Source organism: Portunus trituberculatus, chromosome 32 (assembly GCF_017591435.1).
Source record: "Portunus trituberculatus isolate SZX2019 chromosome 32, ASM1759143v1, whole genome shotgun sequence".
NCBI classification, from domain to species: domain Eukaryota; kingdom Metazoa; phylum Arthropoda; class Malacostraca; order Decapoda; family Portunidae; genus Portunus; species Portunus trituberculatus.
This window is the reverse complement of record NC_059286.1, coordinates 1751051-1764216: the sequence shown is the minus strand read 5'-3', so window position 1 is coordinate 1764216 and position 13166 is coordinate 1751051. Positions and strand designations below refer to the sequence as shown.

Sequence of the window (13166 nt, the reverse complement as noted above, 5' to 3'; positions counted from 1 at the left end):
GCCACAACTTCGTCTGGTAGGAAGTTCCATATACTGGTCCACCGTAGTGAGAAGAATCTCCTCCTGGCCTCTATTGAACTGTGGGTGATCTGAATTTTGAATCTGTGTCCTCTTGTACCTTGAGAAGGTGCCATGGTAAATATTTCCTTAGGCGAGATACCACACTCTTTGTGGAAAATTTTCCAGTATTTGAGGAGGTCAGCACGCAGCAGTCGCCCCTGGACTGAGTATAGGTCTAATATTCTGAGTCGCTCACCATATGGTACTTCAGACAGGCCCTCAATGTGGCGAGTCCAGGTTCTTTGTACTGATTCCAGCAGATGAAGGTCTCCCGAGAAGCCTGTGTTCCACACACAGGAGGCATATTCTAGAATTGGTCGTATGTGAGTTTTGTAGAGAGTGATCATGAAGTCTTGGGATCTGCAGAGGGTGCTTTTGAGAAAATTTGCCGACATTCCAGAGGCTTTGTTGGCAGTAGACCGAATGTGGTGATGGAATCTGAGACTGGAGTCTACTAGGACACCAAGGTCCTTGTGTTGGTCTACCATGGTGATGGGGAGTTCTTGAAGCGAATACTCTGACAACGCACCAATGCATTGCCAAGGCACTGTACCACGTTGTAGCCTTAACACTACACACTTGTCCTTATTGAGGTCAAGACCCCAAGAGGAAGCAACATCACAAATCTTATTAATGTCATGCTGACAGGACAAAGTTCCAAGGGCCAGTAATAGGGGGGTAGATGGGCTGTACTTCAAGTAAATCTTTAAGTCATCAGGAAAGATTTTACAGTTGTTCTGTATCGTGGATGGCAGGTGGTTAACATACAGTAGGAAAAGTAAGGGTCCCAGTACCAAACCCTGAGGTACACCACTCTTTACATCCTTGTAGCTGCTTTTAACACCTGCAACAGATACACTCATGGATCTACCAAGTAGGAAAGAACAAATCCAGCTTAACAAGTTGCCGGTGATACCAATGCTACAGAGTTTTTGGAGTAGCACTGAGTGGTTAACCACGTCAAAGGCTTTAAAGAAGTCAAATAAAATAACATCAACTACATTTCCAGTGTCAAGTCCAGATGAGACAAAGTCGTAGGTAAGCAATAGTTGATCATCAGCTGTTCTACCGCGCCGAAAGCCAAACTGGTCGGGAGAGAGTAAAGCATTATGTTCAAGAAATGTATAAATATGTTCGGCCACAATCCTCTCTAATGTCTTGCAGCAGACTGAGGTTAGACTTATGGGTTTAGAGGAGCAGAGCGAGATCTCTTTTTGAAGATAGGTCGAACATCGGAGACTTTCCAAATGTCAGGGATGATGCCATCAGTTAGGCTAGTTGAGAAGATGATAAATATGGGATAAGCATGAGACGGACAAGAATTAAGAAGTCTGGGATGTAGGTTGTCTGGTCCGATACTTGAGTTGGACTCAAGAGATGCAAGGCCTTTAGACACAGCAGAGTAAGTAATATTTACATTGTCAAGGGTGCCCTGGAACATCTAGTGGGGAAAAGAATTTGGGCAGCTGTCTTTGAAGACAGAGGAGAAATTGTTCACAAAAATTTCGGCCATAGCACCACAATCTTCTACTAGTGAACCATCAGGATGTGATAAGGGGCCCACGGAGGGAGCACCTACTTTTTTGTTACGAATGTACTGATGAAAGGCTTTTGGATTTCTTTTAAGCTTATCCATGAGAATCCTTTCGTAAGCTATCTGGGAGTAGATAAAGTAGTTTCTGTATTGGCGATTGATAATGTTGTAGTTTTCCAAGGCCTGAGTGCATTGTTGGGAGTGGCGCCCAAAGAATCTTCTGGTAGACTTGAACAGCTGCCAGGCTGTTGTTCTGTTTTTCTTTAAAGCAGTAGGATGACTGAGGGGAGAGCTTGGACTAAGCTGCTTGCATAGAGGAATATAAGAGTCTATGAGAGGAGTGAGGATTTGCAAAAGTCTAGTGAACTTTGCATCTACTGAGAGATGGCAAAACTCATAGTCCCAGTCAACCTGTGATACATGATTGTCTATTATTTTGTACTTTCCTCTTTCCCAGGCTCTCTTTTAATGCAAATGTTGCCATCTTGAGAAGTGTTGAATGTGAAATGGTAGGTGAACTTGATGGGGACATGTCCACAACCAGGCAGGGGACAGAGCGACTCAACACTCCCTATTCTGTCTGTTTCCGTAGACAAAATTAAATCAAGGGTGTTTCCGGAGGGTGTAAAGGTGGGAAAGTCAACCCACTGATGGAGGCCAATAGTGTTAAAGCAATTTGTAAAAGCTAGAGTTAGAGGATCATAGTCTTGGAATAACTAAGGCATTTTCATTAGACCAATCAATAGCTGGCAAGTTGAAATCACCCAATATAAGAACTTCCTTACCTGTGCAAAACTGTTCTAAGAGATTAATCAATGCTGTATTGTCATTTTGAGTATTTGACGGTGGTTGGTATACAACAATTATGTAACATTTGAGGGAAACTAGGTGCACTATGTGAGTATTGGGACAGTTGCTATCAATGGAAATGAAGGGTATGTTGTCTCTAATGTAGAAACATACACCATGTTTTTGGACATCTCCAACAACATCAGTGCGGGCTATTGGATGATAGCCTTGGACAGACAGGAAAGAGTTAGGAATGCTTGGTAGAAGCCAGGACTCTGTAATTGCCATAATATCTATATCACAATCATGCATGAGATCAGTTACTTCGTTAACCTTATTTACTAAACTATTTACATTGCACAGACCCACTTTAAGCGTAAGATATTTTTCGAAAGTTGGTCGTTTGTTTGTTTGGTTCACTCAGTGTAAAAAAATCAGAAGAGACTGCTCGGTCAGCCCTGTGGTCTGGAGTATTGTCTTGTGTATCTTGGGCAGGAGTACCAACAGTGGATGAGCTAGATGCCCCAGCCTGTGGGTGAGAAGCACTACCAGGGTATCCAGCAGGTGCTGCCGCAGACTCACGGGTAGATGTATCAGGTGCTGAAGCTAGCTGGTCTTGGGGACCACTGCTAGCTCTAGCTTGTCGACGTCGGGCCAAGTCCTGTCGCTGGGCATAAGTGAGGTCTCTACTGATGAAGATTCCATCAAACTGAGAATCTTTCAGATTTTTGGCCTTATCAAGTAGAGATTTCCTGACTTCAATGTTAAGGACATTCAACCTATAGAGTTTTCTCTCTCTATTGATGCATTTTAGGTCAGTAAAATCTACAGGGTTTTCCCGCTGATATCGGGTCACAGTGGTGAAATGCTGTTTGAAAACAGAGTTATCTGGGTCACCAATACCACGTACGATAAGGGAATTTACTCTCTTCAGTCTTTCATTCATTTCACGAATTTCTTCTCTGATCAGTCTCCTAGCATTATCATCAATGTTGTTAGCTGGGTCAGTGGTGGGGTTTGCGGGAGACACTGATGACTGGGGGAGTGAGGGTGGAGAGGTTAGGCTCTCAACCTTAGCTGACAAAGTGTGCACGGTTTCAAATAACTTCTTCACAGTTTGTAACAGCTGTTTAAAGGCTGGATTGTCTTGTCCTGATGCAGGACTTGTACATCGGCATTCTGTGCAAATATATGCAATGGCATCACCACCGAATTGTGCTATCCCCCAACCAGTTCATCAGGCAGTCCCAAACACATGCCAGATGGGCAGAACCAATTGGTACAGCGATCACACCCAATGCAATCATCTCCTATAATTTGGTTGGGTTAATGTGCAGAAGAGGTACCCCTTACCAATCTCTTCAAAGTAGTCATTATGAAGAAGTTATAATAGTATACTTGTGATGTATGAAGATTTCGGAAGGCGGTCAACCTTACGTAGGTCACACTGCTTTCTTGAAAATCACCCATCTCCGCCAGAATCTAAGTCCCTAACAGATCCGTTCACTGTGGTACGCAGGTGAAACTGAGCCTCGCAACACCTCAGTCACATACCTCTGCCTTGACAAGAACAAGTTCCTATTACATGTGAATTGACAACATGTCATCAACGTATGTGTTATGAGACAAAAATATAAATAATGCACCACCTTTCTCTTTGATGATAACTTATCTTCGTCTTTTTCCTCAATTCACACTTTCATTCATGTACGTACTTCTATTCATTTTCAAACATGAACGCTTTTCATTGGTTCGTGAGCGCAGATATCAGCGCAGGTATCAATCCGCGATGAAGGATGAGGGTAACACGTGTACAGGTGCCCAGTCCTTACCCTGCACCCGCCATGACACGTTGTGAAAACTGTGATGTCGGATTGCTGGAGTTTGCTGTCAAGTACAGCGGAAAGCCGCGAGAGTTGTTTGACTTGTGCGTCAGGCACCAACTTGTGTTGCAGGAGAAACTCTGCAATAGATGTGGCAAACCTGCAACACTAGACTTCAATAAGAAACTATGGAGGTGTCGTAAGCTACAAAGCCGGTCAAAGAAAAAGAAAACGCAGAAGTGCGAGTGGTCAGAAAGTGTGTACCTAAACACTTTCTTTGAGAAGGCACACTTTGACATAGAGACGATTCTCGTGTTTGTCAACGCGTATTTGCAGGAGTGCTTCTCATATGTTTTTATCAGAAGCGAACTTGGCCTCACCAACCACTCCATATGTGACTGGGCAAGCTTCTGCCGGGAGGTGCTGGTGGACTGGTGTTTGGGACGTGAGGGAAAGATAGGGGTGAAGGAAAAATCGTGGAGATCGACGAAAGCAAATTTGGTAAAAGAAAATACAACGTGGGGAGAGTAGTGGACGGACAGTGGGTGTTTGGCGGACTGTGTCGTGAAACACGAGATTGCTTCATGGTGCCGGTGGAAAACCGTGATAGTGCTACACTACTGAACATCATAAAGGAAAGAATAGAGCCGAGAATCACCATCATCTCGGACTGTTGGAAAGCATACAAATGCTTACAAGAGGAAGGATTCCGACACTTGACTGTCAATCACTCGGTGAACTTCGTAGATCCAGCTGATCCCACGACTCACACCAACACAGTAGAGAGGCTGTGGCGGGAAGTTAAGGCAAAGGTGCCACTGTACGGAAGACGTATGAAGCATTTTGTTGGGTATTTGGCAAGGTCCATGTTTATCATGGCCCATCAAGATCCCAACAAAAGATTTCACGTCTTCCTTCAGCACACTGCCAGACTCTACAACCCTCACCGGCCCTCCCCACACTCCTCCAATTAAGTCCCCGCAAATATCAACACAAGCTGCAACATTTCTTCAGTCTGGGTAAGTTTGACACATTTCGATGCATAAAGAGTCATGTAGTGGCCATAATTCTAGTTTGTTTCCATATATACTCTGTCACAATATGTTAGGGTTAGAGTTTACACTTACGGCGTTTTGGTCACGGTGTGTCACGGCGACTCGCCGTGACCACGCCGCGACCAAAGGTCCATTTTTTGGCATCGCCGCGACAGTGTGCGCAACACACCGTGACACAATGGCACGGCGACGTCACGGCGTGGCGCGGCGTGGCACGGCGGGGTGGAGCGGCGAGCCACGGTGAGGGCGCGGTGGGGTACGCACACACCTGTCACCTCGTGCCAAAGCGTGCCTGCTACATTGAAATATCGTGATATAATTAGTGGCATGGGGTATATAGAGGTCACGGGCTGCTACTGTAGGCACTTCTCGACTGACACCCATCATGGACAGAGCGAGAGAAGACGTAGGAACAAGCCTGTTCGTGATAATTACTGCTATGTGGCTGCTCAGCAGAAGGAGACGCAGACGTCTACAGCAATCTGTTGCAAGACCAAGTCGAAGAGTCAGGAGGATGTGGTGTCGGCAATGGCTGTGCAGGAGACAGATGTTTGGAGAGTATGAACAACTGCTACAGGAGTTGCACAGAGAAGACCACAAGGGCTACAAAAATTACCTAAGGATCGAACCAGGACTGTTTGGAGAGATGGTCGATCGAGTTACTCCAGTACTAGCCAAGACGGAAACAAAAATGAGGTTCCCCCTACCTGTTGGTTTGAAGTTGGCAGTCACCCTGCGATACCTGGCAACGGGAAACTCGTACTCAAGTTTAATGTACAATTTTCGAGTATCAAAAAGCGCCATCTGCCTGTTCATACCGAAAGTGTGCCAGGCCCTGATCGACGCGTATGGTGAATGTCTGAAGTGCCCCAAAACTTTGGATGAGTGGAATAATGTCGCTGAAGGCTTCGCAAGGAAATGGAACTATTTCAACTGTGTGGGTGCACTGGACGGCAAACACGTCGCAATGAAGAAGCCCAACAATACCGGCTCCCTATTTTTCAACTACAAGAAGTTTCACAGCATTGTGTTGATGGCCCTAGCTGATTCAAACTACAAATTCCTGTACGTGGATGTCGGAGCAGAGGGAGGTGCTGGCGATGGAGGAACGTGGCAGAAATGCAACCTGCATGACGCCATCAACAAAAACTACATCACATTCCCTGACGACACACCACTCCCCAATGCTACTACTTCAATCCCGTACCATATTGTAGGGGATGATGCGTTCGCCCTCAAGCCATTCCTGATGAAACCATACTCCCACCAATCACAAGTTTACGAGGAGAGGATCTTCAGCTACAGGTTGTCCCGTGCCCGTCGAGTGGTGGAAAACTCCTTCGGTCTCCTCCAGATGCGCTTCAGAGTGTTTGGTATCACCATGCAACAAAGGCCATCAGTGGTGAAACTCATCACAGTGTGTGGTTGTGTGTTGCACAACCTCATCCTCGACCGCTACTCGTATGCATTTGGCGATGTGGACAGAGAAGATAGCAACTACAACCTGGTACCTGGCATGTGGAGGGATGAAAAAAATCTGATGGTGGGCTTGATGAACAGGAGGGGATCCAACTACACCAACAGAGCAAAGGACATCAGAGATTATCTATCCCATTACTACACATCGCAAGTCGGCCAAGTCTCATGGCAAGATCGGGTGGTGTATCCAAGGGGAAGACCTTCAGTCTAAACAAATTCTGTAAACTTTCATGAATAAATAGTTTTGTTTGTACCTGCTTGTATTATATTTCCATACATGTATCTTTATAGTGATTTATTTGAATGTTATAACCTTGTCACTTTATCTTTATTATATTATTTAAGTTTCAAGTTCTCTACAACTACATTTTCATGCAAGGTAGGTATATAAAATACATGGTACGATTTTTTACATAATTATTCTTATATAGAATTTACATTTGCATAATGATGACATTCACAATTTTAGTATGTAGAGACTAGTCGTCGTCCTCATCACTGTCAAGATTGTCAACTGGTCTGGTCACCTTGGGTGTCTCCAGGACGGACTTGGAGGAAGAGATACTAGCGACGCTGGGAGACTTGACGGAGGGTACCATCATTTCCAGCGAAACAGGAAATTTGAAGGGCGAAGGGTTGGTAGTCACAGTTGCTGCTGCAGGAGCTGGAGCAGGGCTAGGAGGTATTTGCTGTTTTGGTGTTGACAGCACAGTATACACAGGCTGGTACTGCTGCTGTGGTGTCTGATACTGCTGTTGTGGTGGCTGGTATGGCTGCTGTGGTGACTGGTACTGCTGTGGAGGTTGTGCGGGGTGCTGTGGTGGCTGGTACTGCTGTGGTGGCTGGTAGAGCTCCTGTGGTGGCTGGTACTGCTGTGGAGGCTGTGCGGGCTGTTGTGGTGACTGGTACTGCTGTGGAGGCTGTGCTGGCTGCTGTGGTGGCTGGTAGAGCTGCTGTGGAGGTTGTGCGGGGTGCTGTGGTGGCTGGTACTGCTGTGGTGGCTGGTACTGCTGTGGTGGCTGTGCGGGCTGTTGTGGTGACTGGTACTGCTGTGGAGGCTGTGCTGGCTGCTGTGGTGGCTGGTAGAGCTGCTGTGGTGGCTGATACTGCTGCTGTGGTGGCTGGTAGTGCTGCTGTGGAGGCTGTGCGGGCTGCTGTGGTGTGGAGTGTCGAGACAGTACCTTCTCACCGTCGATTTTGCCTTCCCCAACCTCATCACCAGGCTCCTCCTCCAACAGTGACACTAACTCCAGGATCTGGGGAAACAGAACTTTGTGATTCCTTCGCGCCACTTTGCGAAGCCTGGAGCAGAGGTACGTGGTAAAGTCCTGAATTTCAGCCTCCACTCCTGTCGTTTCCCTCCTCTCCATGATCTTCTTGGCTTCATTCAGAAGATCCTTGATGGTGGTGTCGTCATCTTCAGGTACACTTGAGTGTGTTGTGGTCTCTGTTCCCGTTCTCTTTCGTTTCACCATTCCCAGGTTCCTTCGTCGGATGATGGAATGGGCCGAATGACCTGACTCAGAAGACGACGACCTGTGTGAAACCGTAGGGGAGAATCGGTCGCTGGATTGTGTAGGTTCGTGGGCTATGTGCCCTCCGAGAAAGCCCCACGTCGCCATCACCACCTCCTCCCTTGGTGTAAGTTTTCGTGCAGCGGACCCACTCTTGTTAGCTTTCTTTTCAATCTTGCCAAAATCAGTCCTCCTCATTTCGAAGAACTTCTTCACTTGTAGAAACAAACAATCAGGAAACGTCTCTGCCACCTCTTGCCACAGGGCCTCCTTGAACTTGGGGTCGCACCATCGTTTGTCCTTCTTGTCATATAAGGCCGAATGTTCGTGAACGAATTCCGCAACAGCCTTCTCTTGTTCTTCTGAAAACTTGTAATTTGGTATGTCTTTCTTGCTGGGACGATATCTCCTCTTGGCATGGGGTTGTCGGCCACTTGGTCCTCCCATCACGTCATCTTCAGCAACACCGTCGGGATGTGGGCTACTTTCTCCATCTGCATATTCTACTGAAGGATCTTCAACAGGCATCAGGTTAGCAGAAAGGTGGGCTGGGGATTCACTCGACTTCTTGCGAGGCATTGTAGAGACCTGTGTGCAGTGCTTGAATGAGTCGGAATGGTTAATGTGCTGTGACTTTATCTATATTTATACCCTCCCATGCATGTTGTCAGCCAATCAGCACATTAAATTCCAATTACTGTAACCCACCGTGACCACACCGCGTACACACCGTGACCACACCGCGAACACACCGTGTCGCACCGTGACAGTCACCGCGGCCACGCCGCGCCCACCGTGACAGTCACCGCGGCCACTCCGTGCCCGCCGTGTCAAGTTGCTGTAGGCGCCGCGTCAAGTTGCACCCAGGCGAACTTGGCGCGGTGTGCCGCGGTGAGTCGCGGTGTGCCGCGGTGTCTGTCACGGCGCCGCGACACGCATCACGGTGTCTGTTGCGGCGACGCGCCACCGCGCCACCCCGTGACACAAAATCAAAAAGTTTTGATTTTTGGCACGGCGCCGCGACCATTTGGAGCGTTTGTTACGGTCTTGACGCGGTGTGCGCGCGGTGTAGGCACGGGGATGTCACAGCGTGGCACGGTGTGTCGCCGTGACACGCCGTGACACAAAACGCCGTAAATAGCCTAATACTTTTTCCATGGTTAACTTTCACGGAGCCAGACACGTTTACAGATATCAGCAGTTGACGCGTTCCATGGACATTCCACTTCCTACTGGTGCAGTAGGAAGTGGAATGTCCATGGAACGCGTCAACTGCGCATGCGTTGGTACTATAACTTGGGCGTTCCATGGACGTTCCACTTCCTACTGCTACAACGGCGCCGCGACCATTTGGAGCGCTTGTCACGGTCATTGACACGGTGTATACACAGTGTGGGCTCGGTGTTGCCGCGGCGAGACACGGTGTGTCGCCGTGACACACCGTGACACAAAACATACTGGAAAAGATTGCTTTACACAACACGTACCTTTACACTATTACTCTTTATTTACCTTTCTGCTGTCAGTGTTCAAATAGCAGCGAAAACAGAACCAGTCGGAGGATTACCTCTGCGCCATAACCGTCTAGTCCAGCGTCAAGCCACGCGCCGCGGCACCGCCACGCCACGCCGTTCACTCAGTTCGTTTCCATTCTAACCACGTAAATGTATAACCATTCACTGTTTCAGCACACTGTGATGGTTGTTGTGATTTACAACTCGTTTTGATATTAAACAGTAGACAATTATTTCAGAAGAAGCGTGGATAAGTGTTACATAGATACACATTAATATTAAAATAGAGTTCGAACGATTGGTTCTGAAGTGCGTGAGAATTAGTACACGTGAGTTACGATACATACTAAATCTTAACATTTAGTAATTTCATTGGAATCATCATCTTGCTTAATTTCTATGGAAAAGATATTCTGTATAAGCATTCAGTGACTAAAATTCTTTCTATCCATGACAAAAAAAAAAAAAAAAAAAAAAAAATCATCATTCTGATATCAATTACATTGCTAACACACATTATGAGGCGTTGCTAATTAAACATACGTGTTTATTATTGTGGTGTTCCGATAAAAAAAAACAAGTGTGTTTTTTGACATCATAATTCACGTAATGATGAGACATTATCTGAATGTTTTACTACATAATTATATCAACGTTCACTATATACTATTTCATTAGTATGATGTGTTAAAATTAATAGTCAATTTAAATTAACATACCCATGTAGATATACGATGTACCATGTAGATATATATATATATATATATATATATATATATATATATATATATATATATATATATATATATATATATATATATATATATATATATATATATATATATATATATATATATATATATATATATATATATATATATATATATATATATATATATATATATATATATATATATATATATATATATATATATATATATATATATATATATATATATATATATATATATATATATATATATATATATATATATATATATATATATATATATATATATATATATATATATATATATATATATATATATATATATATATATATATATATATATATATATATATATATATATATATATATATATATATATATATATATATATATATATATATATATATATATATATATATATATATATATATATATATATATATATATATATATATATATATATATATATATAGCCAGGGCAAAAAAAAAAAAAATAAATAAATAAATAAAAAAAAAAGGCCCATTTGAGTGCTGGCTCTCTAAAAAAGAGGAAAAGCTTCAGCCAGAATTAGGGAGCAAATGCCTCGATACCTCCCTTTTAAAAGAAGACAAGTCGTAGGAAGTCGGAAATACAGATGCAGGAAGGGAGCTCAAGAGTTTACGAGTGAAAGGTATGAATGATTGAGAGTACTGGTTAACTCTTGCGTTAGCGAGTTGGACAAAATAGGGATGAGAGGAAGAAGAAAGCCTTGTGTAGCGAGGCCGCAGGAGGAAGAGAGGCATGCAGTTAGCAAGATCATTAGAGCAGTTAGCATGAAAATAGCGATAAAAGATAGAAAGAGATGCAACATTTCGGCGGTGAGAAAGAGGCTGAAGACAGTTAGTCAGAGGGGGAGTTGATGACGAAAAGCTTTGATTGTACCCCATCTAGTAAGACTGTGTGACTGGAACCCCTATAACATGCGAAGAGTACTCTATACGGGGGCGGATAAGGCCCTTATACAGAGTAAGCAGTTGGAGGGCGAGAAAAACTGGCGGAGACGCCTCAGAACACCTAACTTCATAGAAGCTGTTTTAGCAAGAGATGAGATGTGAAGTTTCCAGTTAAGATTATGAGCAAAGGACAGACCGAGGATATTCATTGTGGAAGAGGAGACAGTTGAGTGTCATTGAAGAAGAGGGATAGTTGTCTGGAAGGTTGTGTCGAGTTGATAGATGGAGGAATTGAGTTTTGAGGCATTGAAAACTACTAGATTTTCTCTGCCCCAATCGGAAATCTTAGAAAGATCGGAAGTCAGGCGTTCTGTGGCGTCCCTGCGTGATCTGTTGACTTCCTGAAGGGTTGGTCGTCTCTGAAAGGACGTGGAAAGATGTAGGGTGGTATCATCAGCGTAGGAGTGGATAGGGCAAGAAGTTTGGTTAAGAAGGTCATTAATGAATAATAGAAAGAGAGTGGGTGACAGGACAGAACCCTGAGGAACACCACTATTAATAGATTTAGAGAAGAACAGTGGCCGTCTACCACAGCAGCAATAGAATGGTCGGAAAGGAAACTTGAGATAAAGTTGCAGAGAGAAGGATAGAAGCCGTAGGAGGGCAGTTTTGAAATCAAAGCTTTATGCCAGACTCTATCAAAAGCTTTTGATATGTCTAACGCAACAGCAAAAGTTTCACCGAAATCTCTAAAAGAGGATGACCAAGACTCAGTAAGGAAAGCCAGAAGATCACCAGTAGAGCGACCTTGACGGAAGCCATACTGGCGATCAGACAGAAGATTGTGAAGTGACAGATGTTTGAGAATCTTCCTATTCAGGATAGATTAAAAACTTTAGACAAGCAAGAGATTAAAGCTATAGGACGGTAGTTTGAGGGTTAGAACGGTCACCCTTTTTAGGAACAGGCTGAATGTAGGCAAACTTCCAGCAGGAAGGAAAGGTAGAAGTCGATAGACAAAGTTGGAAGAGTTTGGCCAGGCAAGGTGCAAGCACAGAAGTACGATTTTTGAGAACAATAGGAAGAACCCCATCAGGACCATAAGCCTTCCGAGGGTTTAGACTAGCGATGGCATGGAAAACATCATTACGAAGAATTTTAATTGTAGATATAAAATAGTTAGAGGGAGGAGGAGAGGATGGGACAAGCCCAGAATCATCCAAGGTGGAGTTGTGAGCAAAGGTTTGAGAGAAGAGTTGAGCTTTAGAGGCAGAAGAGATGGCAGTGGTGCCATCAGGATGAAGTTGAGGAGGAAAGATGAAGAAGTGAAGTTATTGGAGATGTTTTTGGCAAGATGCTAGAAGTCTTAAGGGGAGTTTCAGTTTGAAAGATTTTGACATTTTCTTCTTACGAAAGAGTGTTTGGCAAGTTGAAGAACAGACTTGGCATGATTCCGGGCAGAGATATAAAGTGCATGAGATTCAAGAGATGGAAGGTTCAAGTACCTTTAGTGGGTAACCTCTCTATCATGTATAGCACAAGAACAGGTTGAGAAAAAGAATGAGGAATGTACGCCTCAATGCCAGACACTATCACCTCTGTTGTGCGTTCAGCATAAAGAGATGGGTCTCTGACACGGAAGCAGTAATCATTCCAGGGAATATAAGCAAAATACCTCCTCAGGTCCCCTCAACTGGCAGAGGCAAAACGTCCAGAGGCACCTTCGCTTTGGGGG

The 13166-nt window shown here is 44.3% G+C and overlaps 1 protein-coding gene across 1 annotated transcript; it reads right to left on the bottom strand.

Moving 5' to 3' along the window:
- Positions 1 to 7219: 7219 nt before the first annotated feature.
- On the bottom strand, positions 7220 to 8833 carry LOC123511841 (putative uncharacterized protein DDB_G0294196). The gene has a single exon (XM_045267893.1). The coding sequence runs from the start codon at positions 8831 to 8833 to the stop codon at positions 7220 to 7222; it is 1614 nt and encodes a 537-aa protein (XP_045123828.1).
- Between the last annotated feature and the right edge of the window lie 4333 nt (positions 8834 to 13166).